This window comes from Macrosteles quadrilineatus, unplaced genomic scaffold, assembly GCF_028750875.1.
Source record: "Macrosteles quadrilineatus isolate MER2022 unplaced genomic scaffold, UCM_ALF_1.0 Scaffold_9__3_contigs__length_116548681, whole genome shotgun sequence".
In the NCBI taxonomy this organism is placed as follows: domain Eukaryota; kingdom Metazoa; phylum Arthropoda; class Insecta; order Hemiptera; family Cicadellidae; genus Macrosteles; species Macrosteles quadrilineatus.
In genome coordinates, this window is record NW_026542602.1 from 62,228,535 (window position 1) to 62,239,990 (window position 11,456).

At 35.9% G+C, this 11,456-nt stretch overlaps 1 protein-coding gene across 1 annotated transcript; it reads right to left on the bottom strand.

Moving 5' to 3' along the window:
• Positions 1-342: 342 nt before the first annotated feature.
• On the bottom strand, positions 343-11,242 carry LOC129004156 (ras-related protein M-Ras-like). Its single transcript, XM_054432599.1, has 5 exons — positions 11,125-11,242; positions 9,405-9,655; positions 6,663-6,816; positions 6,054-6,219; positions 343-3,777 (listed from the first exon to the last, which is right to left on the bottom strand). The coding sequence occupies exons 2-5, from the start codon at positions 9,592-9,594 to the stop codon at positions 3,691-3,693; spliced, it is 597 nt and encodes a 198-aa protein (XP_054288574.1). The 5' UTR covers positions 9,595-9,655; positions 11,125-11,242; the 3' UTR covers positions 343-3,690.
• Positions 11,243-11,456: the final 214 nt, after the last annotated feature.

Below are 11,456 nucleotides of genomic sequence, written 5' to 3' on the forward strand. Positions count from 1 at the left end.
TATCCGTGAACGCGATAACTTGAGTAATTTTTGTCCGATTTTGATGAAATTTGGTTTAAAGGTGTAAAGCGGGATAAACTTGAATGAGTTCGCGAACCAGCATGATCGGACAATGGGAACAGGGCTTTACGGGGGGTTTTATGGGGTAAAAATTGGTTTTTCTCACTTTTGACCCTCAAAACACAAAGTTTCCCAATTTCTCTTTATACCTTTTTAAAGAGCTTAAAAAAACAAATAATTTAGTATATAAAAGTATTTTTGTACGGTTATTGGCAACGGAGAAAATTTAAAAAATTGTAAATTTAAAATTCCCATGTTATTCTTATGGAGAATATTGTAAAATGTTGTAGTTTGGTTGTTTATGGATATATTTTGATCAAACTTGGCAAACTTATTTATTTTGTACTAAGCTATTAATATTTTACTAAAAAACACACTTTATTAGTTTCCTTGTAGCAGCAAACCTAGGTACTCGACCTATAATGTTATTTAAATATATTTAATTGAAAATCAATTCAGACAAATGGAAATTCGCTTAGTTGTCAGGTTTGCTGCGACGGGGGTATTCTGTTATCAAACAGAATTATATGAATTAAAATTTTCTGTTATCAAACAGAATTATATGAATTAAAATTTCAATATTGCATCTTATTTTGATATTTTTTTTATTTTGCTATTATTTTGCATCTTATTTTTTTATTTTGGGTAGTATTCCAGTCACAGACATGGCTCCCATATTGATTAGGTGGCAGATTTTGTGAGTCACATTTCACCTGAGTAAGTGGTTTTCCAGGGGATAGTATTTGGCATCTTCCTGTTTTTGGGGGTTTTCTTTTATAAAAGTCATGATAATTAATTAGTTTACAGTAAAAATTAGATTTCAAGTTTTTTAAGGGGTTTTATAGCTAAAATTTTGTAAATTTTCCTTAGTAGGAAGGTTCATGGCTTTACCAAACTAAAAATGTCTAAACACCTAAGAAAGGTTTTGGAAAAGCACAAACTGACATACCTTTCATCAAAGTAATTCAGAAACACTGCAAACATTTGAAGAGACTCACAAAAAGGCAATGTAAAATATTTGATAAAATAAAAACACAGCATAGATTTAAGTTAACATAACAAAATTATTGTTTTGTAGAAATTATAAAGCGTTTATATTTAATAATACTTATCTTATTACAATACCAACCAAAATAACAGGGTTGGAATTACATGGTTTAGTAGTATAATTTAAAACCAACATTTTCTACAAAATTAGGAAATAAGATTATACAAACCATAAAGCATTTACTGTTATGATAAAAAATTACTAGTCAATAACATCTATAAAATATTTTAAATGCCGAAGTTGTTCAGACTGATCTCATTTACTTATTCAATAATCTTTATCTTTCTTATAGGTAGAAACATTTTATGAAAAATATGAAGTCACAGTAAAAATTGTTCAAGGAACTAAACAAATATTTGACTATAAGGGTGTGTTCGTGTCAGAGCTGCGATTAACGATACAAGCTCCGATCCTAGCAATGCGTAGATGAAACAGACGTACTTTTGTTTAAGTCTGTGGTCTGTTCCAATAGAAGCAAAGCGCTACTTATAACAACAGAACTAATTTACCAACATCCCTGCTCTCATCGTTTCGTTTATCACAGCTCCACTATGAACGCACTTAATAACACAGCATACACAGCATCTGGCCTTAAAGGCCCCACAAAGATGTAACAAATACAGAGTAAATATTCATAAAATAGTACCTCATACTCGCGTCTCGTTTCAAAACCGGTAGGTGTAACAAATGTACTTAACAGAAATCGGTAAAAGTCATACACTTTTGATTGATAGGAGAAACACAATCAATGATGATATTTGTGATCCAACTTGCTCTGACGAGTAATCTGTATTTAGTGTATTTATTACTTCTCTATGAAGCCCCAAGCTTATGGAAAATAAAAAATTATCCTTAATGTTTCCTACATTTCTTGCATCATGTTAGCATTATTCTCCCTTCACCAAATAGACAGATAATGGACAATTTAACAGTACGTACATTACATTACCCTATAATGAATAAACACATTCATAACATGAGTTGACAAAGAAGTTAAAAATGTTTGGCTAAAATTGTATATGGAATAAAAAATTTAAACAATACGTAAATAAATGCAAAATTTGTAAGGTTAAAAACCATTCTGTTTAAAAATAGTGATTTTTAAATGTAAAAATATATTAATGAGTAGGAACATTAGGGCCACCGCATAATCCAGTTTCCTGCTAATCCGTAAACCTCAAAGAAAAGGTTATTATAAGCACGGAGAAGTAAGGTAAAGAGGAAACTTGCTTAGGAAGACTGTGTGCTTTCAGGTCTATTATGTTGTACCGGAAATATACTTGTGAGGAACTAGGAAGCAAGTACCCTGAGGTAATTCCGTGATCGTTGTAGTACATGATGGCGAGAGGGGCGGTGTTGGACTTTGCCCTAGACACCAGCAACTAGTGCTAGACACCAGCATCTAGTGCTAGACACCAGCATCTAGTGCTAGACACCAGCATCTAGTGCTAGACAACAGCAACTAGTGCTAGACACCAGCATCTAGGGCAACAACAACTAGTGCTAGACACCAGCATCTAGTGCTAGACAACAGCAACTAGTGCTAGACACCAGCAACTAGTGCTAGACACCAGCATCTAGTGCTAGACACCAGCATCTAGTGCTAGACAACAGCAACTAGTGCTAGACAACAGCAACTAGTGCTAGACAACAGCAACTAGTGCTAGACACCAGCAACTAGAGCTAGACACCATTTAAGTATACCACTGAATGATTCCTCTTTATCTTACTTCTCTGTAGTGGAGTCATAGAATCTTGCATTAATTTTATGGAATATTTCATCATGAATGTGGGCTTAGGCATTAGGTTTTATTAAAACCAAACAAAGGGCAGTTAGCTAATATTAAACTCACAAACCCATATTAAGTCGTAAATGACAACACTTAAATTCAATCTTTGGTTGATGGATTTTTTAATGTAATTAATTGGTTTATATTGCATTCATTAAACTAAAGGATTCTACTGTATATTTCTATTATTCATTAATTCTTAAATCACCTCAACAGATTAAAATAAACAACAAATTTGAAGTTTGTAAATACTGTTAAAATTAGAAAATAATAAACTATTGAATTCCCACCATTTTTCACACTTCCTCAAATAGGCTATAATAAAGTCACTCTAACACAACCCTTATTGTATAAATGAGACTAGAAAGTCTGACTATCAATGGACAACAAACAATAAAATTCTTGTTGGATCAACTATTGACTAGAAAGCATTTACAATTCAATTTTTGTACAGTAAAATGCATGACAGAAACAGTTGTTACAACTGTAGGCCTATATATTACTGATTTGATAGCAACTGAGTAACAAAATATATTTCACCATCTGGTGATGGTTAAAATAAGAAAAGTGTACAATAATAAATGTAAAGAAAATGTCACAAAGAAATAAAAACAGTATAAATATGGGCAAATATAGTAGGCTTACAAGAAGCAGATTATCAAACTCTCAATGGGCGTTAAAGCTCATTTTGATGATGAATCCTTATACAGTTTCTTACGTAAAAACATTATAAGAATACCATACCGACAGACTTGTAGGTTTTTGAAGAATCGGAAGTAGGTTACATTCCCTTTACATCAACACACATTTTTTGGATCGGCGACGATGGCGGTTTTTCTCTGCCTCTGCCGGGGGCTGATTTCTTATTATTCTCACAATCTGAAATCCGAACATTTAAAATCAGCTGTGAATGTGACGACAGGAATATTGCCTATGTGTAAGGGTTGTGATTCAGTTTACCTTTTTTGGCATCCAAGCCTGTTAACAAAACTCTATTAGGGAGGTGAGGCTGGTCTAATAACTATGACAGCATGGAACTCATTTTGTGTATGATCATGGGCCAAATACTGATATTGGAGAAGCAATGAATGGAGGACTAGAAATGAATCAAGGAAAAAATACAATATATAAAAGTAGTCAAAACAGCAAATGAGCATAATAAACTAGTAGTGTCAGAATTTAAGTATACAAATGATATTAGGGGGCCTATACAGTAGAACCTCTATTAACTAAAAACCTTTTAACAGAAATACTGATTAAAGGTCGATTCACACACATCAGTTACAGCAGCTCCAGTCACATCAGACACGTAACAGTTAACAAAAATATTCGTTAATGGATTTTCTATGGCGCTATCTACACTCACCCATTGCAGTTCAGTCAGTCGCTCTGCCGGCATCCGTCAGACAATTGCAGATTTCTTTTCACCGATATCTTTGGATTGTTCGGACGCCTGACGGACGTGTTTGAGATTAGAAAAAAGTACTTTTTATTTAAATGATCAAGTTTATATTTTAAGTAATGTTTGTAACAATCAACAAGACGGACGATGAACATTTGATAGAATATTGTGTTTTAATTAAACATTTTTGACTGTAACAACACTGTAAATAAAGTGGTGGAAGAGTGACTGCAACCAATGACTGACAGTTTGACTGAGAAATTGCGGATGCAACTGTGACTGGACTGATATGTGTGAATCGACCTTAACCAAAACAGCCCACAAAATCATTTTACAGCTATGGCAGAATGCAGTGCTGGCACAAAAAAATCTAGCTGCCACATAACAAAAAAAAAGGTAAGCGTGTCGGGAGCACGCTATAGAGGGTTATGAAAACGTTTCTGTTTGAGCGCACTACATATTCATAATTTTGCCGCGGCTATCGAATACATGCGAATGTAAAAGAGACACTGTTACATATTTAGGATTTTGCTTTGACTGTGGGCGACAATTATGATGTCCCCGTCACCGTGAGCGATGCTGTTAATATCACCACGTTTGCTGGAGTCAATGATAATGTCTTCATGATCGTTACAGCTTGAGATTTTGCTGCGATCGTGAGCAACAATGATGACATCTCCCCAATCATGGCAGATGTTTCAAGATGTTCTTGCACTCAGTGGAGACATTGAAGATGATATACATTGCAGGAGATGTATATGATTTTGCTGGATAAAATGATAATGCCTTCATGATCACGGGAGATGTTCAAGATTTTGCTTTAAACAAGGGAGACGATGATTATTAAAGTCTTTACGATTGCTGGATTATATTCATGACGACATTATGGTAATATTACCACACCAAATTTATGGATCAAACCCATAAATTTGGTACTGCTTTTCCATTAGCATCCAATCCATACAAGACAAACTTTACATAGTTATGAGTGGTTGGAAATAAATATTAACTGATTTTATTGTTATTTGTCTACGATTATTGCATACATTTGTTACAAACATTTTATTGAAATTAAAGTTTTACCTGCAATTATCCCAGTAACAACATGAAACTACCTTAACTAATAGCATACCTTGCACAAAGAAAATGATCATTACTGTGGCTTTGGCTAAAATATACGCTAAGTGTATGGTAATTTAATTCATAAAAAAAACAAAAAAAAAACATAAACTAACTACGGATAAAACAAAAACCAAATCTATATACCATCCTAAACGCAACTACCACCATAGGCCTAAGTACTAAAAATAAGTGGCCGTGGTTAAATACAAAACCCAGGTGGTTCTTATCCATTAATAAAGCTAAAATGAGCATAGGAGTAACTAAGATGATCCTAAGGGGGGGGGGGTTACACCAAGGGGCGCTCTCCTGGAAAATGTCTGAAAATTATACCAATAAACTTAAGTTTTTAGGCTATTTAGAGACACATAAAACAGGTTTTTTAATTGTAGAAACAATTTTAAATGTCAATTTTATTGTTTTTGAGGTCAAAGGAGGGGGGGATCAAACACCAAATAACACCCCCCCCCCCTGGATACGCTACTTACAATGAGCATCTCACCTATAACACACATCTTTGATTGACACTCTTGGCATGAATACACCTGTCTGCATACCCATTTCAATTGCAATTTTTGAGGTAGCAATAACAACATTGAAGTTCAAGTAAGCATATAACTTTAAGAGCTTTTACCTCCTGGAAGGCAGTGTCAATGTTGAGTGGAGGGTCCTTAGCGCTAGTCTCTATGTAGGCTGGGACGCTCAGTCTCTGCGCCAGCTCACGACCATGGTCCTCAGACACCTTGCGTAGATGTACGAGGTCTACCTTATTAGCTACCAGGAGCATCGGGTAGGTATCTCTGCGAAAGAGGGTAAACATGTAGAAAAACATGTCTAAGCTGGGATGATCAGTCTCTGCGCCAGCTCACGACCATGGTCCTTAGACACCTTGCGTAAATGTACGAGGTCTACCTTATTGGCTAAAATTTGCACTTTACATCACCACAAAGCATACAGCAGTATCTCAAAGGGATTTTAAAGACATGAATTGGTCTAACTTAGGTGGACCGGGTCCATCATCTACCTTTGCGTGAAATTTCCGACAAATTTTTTCAGTAGATTTAGCATTCGACCGGAACAAATACCCAGACCTTTTTTTATCAGGTTTTTTTAGGTTTAATCAACTGTTATTTTAAAGTGTTTAAGGCTACTGATAACCTCTAACAGTGCAGTGGTCCCAGATAGGCCTATAGTTAGCTGACAATAGCCTAATATGCATAAGCAGTAAGCATATTACACTTACCTGTCTTTTACTCGGAGAATCTGTGTGTGGAAATTTACTATATTTTCGTAACTTTGCTCATCAGTTACAGAATAAACCAACATGAAGCCATCGCCTTTCCTCATATACTGTTCTCGCATTGCACTGAACTCTTCTTGCCCAGCTGTATCTAGCACTGTAAAGGTTTTTAATAATGTTATAAAAAAAGTATAATAATGATCTACCAAGTATAGTTTTTAAATTTTTATATTCAAAGGGACAAACATTATTTTGTTGTATGGCTTTTGTTTGGCATAAATAGACTGCTGTATACAAGGCCATAGTGTTGGCACCGGCCGGCTTATTCCCATGATGATAACAGGAATAACATGTAAGTAAACATCCTACTTTAATAATATATATATATATATATATATATATATATCTAATATATAAAATACTCGTGTCACAGTGTTTGTCTGCAAACTCCTCCGGAACGACTTCACCGATCGTTATGAATAGTGTTGGCACCGGCCGGCTTATTCCCATGATGATAACAGGAATAACATGTAAGTAAACATCCTACTTTAATAATATATATATATATATATATATATATATCTAATATATAAAATTCTCGTGTCACAGTGTTTGTCTGCAAACTCCTCCGGAACGACTTCACCGATCGTTATGAAATTTGGTGTGTAAATTCTGTAGGTATGCGAATCGGACGTAAACTATTTCCCGTTTCGAAATTCTTAAAAGGGCTCCGCCCCAGTGGCTCTGGAGTTTCCCATGTTAACCTTATGAGAAATGGAATTAATGAATCTTAACAGCTGTTTCAATTAAACAAGTTGGTTCTGTTCTATGATGTTCAATAGCATTAAAGTTACAAGGATTACCAACAGGGTGCAGCACTATTATTTCTTATACATCAATGACAACAGCTAATTTGCAACCAAAAGGTGAGTGAGCGTAGCGAACGAACTTCAACCTGGAGGCGAGTTAGCGTAGCGAACGAGCTAACCTGAAGGCAAGTGAGCGCAGCGAACGAGCTCCAACCTAAAGGTGAGTGAGCGTAGCGAACGAGCTCCAACCCAAAGGTGAGTGAGCGTAGCGAACGAACTTCAACCTGGAGGCGAGTTAGCGTAGCGAACGAGCTAACCTGAAGGCAAGTGAGCGCAGCGAACGAGCTCCAACCTAAAGGTGAGTGAGCGTAGCGAATGAGCTCCAACCCAAAGGTGAGTGAGCGTAGCGAACGAACTTCAACCAGGACGTGATTGAGCGATGCGAACGAGATCATCTTGAAAATTAAACGTAACGGTACTTTCTTTCCATCGGTCTGTCTTAGGGGAAAACTTAGGCGATACGAAGTTCGCCGGGTCAGCTAGTATATATATAATATTATAAATGAGAAAGTTTGGATGTATGGATGTATGGATGTATGTTTGTGACAAGTGAACGCGAAAAATACTGTTCGGATTGGTCTGAAATTTGGCATGATGATAGCTCACATTCCCGATTCACATATAGGCATATTATTATTTCAAAAATCCTTTCGGGCTCTGCCCCAGTGGCTCTGGAGTTTCCCATATTAACCTTATGAGAAATGGAATTATTGAATCTTAACAGCTGTTTCAATTAAACAAGTTGGTTCTTTTCTATGATGTTCAATAGCATTAAAGTTACAAGGATTAAGAACAGGGTGCAGCACTATTATTTCTTTTACATTTATGACAACAGCTAATTTGTAACCAAAAGGTGAGTGAGCGTAGCGAACGAACTTCAACCTGGAGGCGAGTTAGCGTAGCGAACGAGCTAACCTGAAGGCAAGTGAGCGCAGCGAACGAGCTCCAACCTAAAGGTGAGTGAGCGTAGCGAACAAGCTCCAACCTAAAGGTGAGTGAGCGTAGCGAACAAGCTCCAACCTAAAGGTGAGTGAGCGTAGCGAACAAACTTCAACCAGGACGTGATTGAGCCATGCAAACGAGATAATCTTGAAAATTAAGAAGTTTAACGGGGCAAAGCCCGCGGGTTACAGCTAGTGATAATATATTGGGCAGAATGTATTAGTGCAACAGCTGTTTCAGTAGTAGGCTGCAGTGTTGCCACTTATGTGTAGGTAGCTAGAGTTCGTGCGTTTCCTGGTGAAGCCTGGAGGGTGGGTGGTTAGAGTGGCTCTAAACCGGTTTTGTATGGGCTTCAACCCTACCCCCAGGCTTCACCAGGAAACACACGACCTCTACCACCTTTCATGCTTCTGGTGGAGGCTCAAATACAGGGTGATTTGTACTCAGTGTGACAAATTTTTTAATGTAGAACTTGAAAATGACATTATCTACTCAAATCCATACACAGGTAATTGAGAAATCGCTGTATTAAGTTTAAAAGCATGGTTATTTTTAAAAACATAAAATAATTTTTTGGGACACTAATTTTGAGACTTGGAACATTTGATATGCATCATCACACTTCATTTACTTTGCACTTACATAAAAAAAAATTTGTCACGCTGAGTACAAATCACCCTGTATAAAAATGCTCTTCTCACCTAAACGACCTACCTTATTTCTGTCACGAGCTTAATGGATCAGACTCATTAAAAACTTAAAATATCATGAGCAGTGTAACTTATTTACCTTGAGCTCAAACTGAAGTGACTGAGAAAAAAAATAGGTTTTTTTGTTTTTTACTTAGTTAAGATTGATTAAAAACTTATTTCTGCAGTCTAAACTAAAGGTGAAGATATTTTTCAATTGGTGATACCCATTTACAAATACTCACCATCTAATATACACATTTGACCATCCACTTCTATGTGTTGAATGTAGCTGTCTTCAATAGTCGGGTCGTAATCGGTAACAAATAGCTTTTGGAAAAACTGGATGGTGATTGCACTTTTGCCAACACCTCCGTCTCCGACCACCACCAACTTGTAGGTGGACAAATTGTTGTTGGGAGCTGCGCGCGCCATGCTAGCCCTTGCACGTCTTCTACCTATTGTTGCGGCTGCTACGCATCAATCAAAGATCAGTCTGAAACCAAATATTTTAAATAAAATAACATTTTTTTTAGAAGTTGGCTGCTTTTTTAACCTTACATTTGCCTGTACATATGACTAAGGTGAGCCGGTACAGTACAAGGGTGAAGTGACTGATAAGAAGTAGTGGCAGGTAGGCCTACTAGGATTTGAACCCACAAAATCGCTGCCTTGGGCCCAAAGTTCATGGCGCTACCGACTAACCTTACAATAACTTAGTAATGCTACAGAATAACTTAATTTAACAAAGGTTAATTTAATGTAACACTTTAAAAAATATTAACTGCTAGGCCAATTGTACATTTTAAAAATTTAATAGGTCCTTTTAATTAATTAGAACAATTTTCTTTAAAGGATGATAATTGTGTAGGAAGAAAGTTTAAGATATGTTAGAGAAAAGATAGTTTTTTTGTCGTCGATTGTCAAATGCTAAGCTATTTCCAGATTGTCTCAGGTAGTGGTTCCCAGCCTGGGTGGGATTGCCACCTATCACACAGTTTGGGTTGTCAAGGGGCAATGATAATTATAAACTTACGGTGTAAAACTAATACATACTATTGAGCCTATCTCTTTTATTTCTTTAACATGTTCGCTACCGCAATAGTACTACATTTTTCATTCATATGGACCAGCAACACACATATGCCACAGCTGGTTTCTATCCATAGACTGCATATATGCGACAGCTGGTCACATTTAAATAGACTAATGTCACCAATTTTTGTGTTACCCAATGTTATTAAAACAAGCTTATCTTCGTAACAGTCTATTTGAAGGGCCCCAAATTCTCTGCAGCGGTCTACAGTGATGTATGTCACATATGTGCATCACTTGGTCTGCGGCTTAAGTTATAATGACATGTTATGATGATTAGTGACGTCATATGATGGTTGGAAAAACTGATTTTTACTTGGCTGCATAACTGGCCCGCAGTATGTGTGTAGGCCTACTGTTAACCAAGTGACACCTGGTCTATGAGTAATATTAAAATGTATATATACCACGGGCCATGGCAATGACTTTGGCGTCGCAAATAGCCTATGTGGTGACAGGTAGCGTACGTGTTAATTAATAGCTTATAACCAGTTGGATTCAAATGTGTATGGATGAATATTTAAAAAATCTTCTGTCAAAATTAAATTCGTTCAATAGGCCTATCTAACTTACAAAAGTAAGTCCCTAGCCTGAGGCAAATTGAGTCCCCTAGGTTCTTAATGATACATTATGTAAATTAAAGCATTATAAAATCATCCTAAAGTAAACCTCGCTGTTCAAATTGTTATAAAGTATAATTAAAGCGTTGATGATTCAAATTAAACAAAAGAAAACATTGTCTACCTTTAAACTTACTTTTCAATAATTATGGTAGGCCTATTTAATAAATGGTATTTAAAATCCAAAACTAAAATGGTATACAGAAGGATCCACTCACAGTTATGGAAATGAAAAACTAACTGTACTCACCTTTCTAGTTAATCTTTTTAGATGACAAATATAAAAATCTAAAATAATATAAAATATAACTTTTTCTACTTCCTAATTAAGGGCTGTCGACATTTGTCGTCTGCCTGCAATGTACAAGACCTCAGCCCAAGACGACGATGCTTTGCTTGACATTTGGATGAGACAAGGCCAATAAAAAAGACACCAAAAGCTTAAAGCATACTGTAAAAAGATGTTAATGTTTAATGATTTTCAGTATTATATAAAGTATTTGTAGTTATATTAAACACCACATTACAATCCTTAGTTAATTTTTAGCTATTATTGCATGTTAAATGCAATATGGTTAATGT

Bases quoted from the DNA above. Each gene is read 5' to 3' on its own strand.
- LOC129004156 (XM_054432599.1), bottom strand. From the start codon at position 9,594: ATGGCGCGCGCAGCTCCCAACAACAATTTGTCCACCTACAAGTTGGTG. The intron at 6,220-6,662 runs GTAAGTGTAATA...CCTCTTTCGCAG, and splicing joins ATTCTCCGAGTAAAAGACAG to AGATACCTACCCGATGCTCC. The intron at 3,778-6,053 runs GTAAAAGCTCTT...TTCGGATTTCAG, and splicing joins TTGACACTGCCTTCCAGGAG to ATTGTGAGAATAATAAGAAA.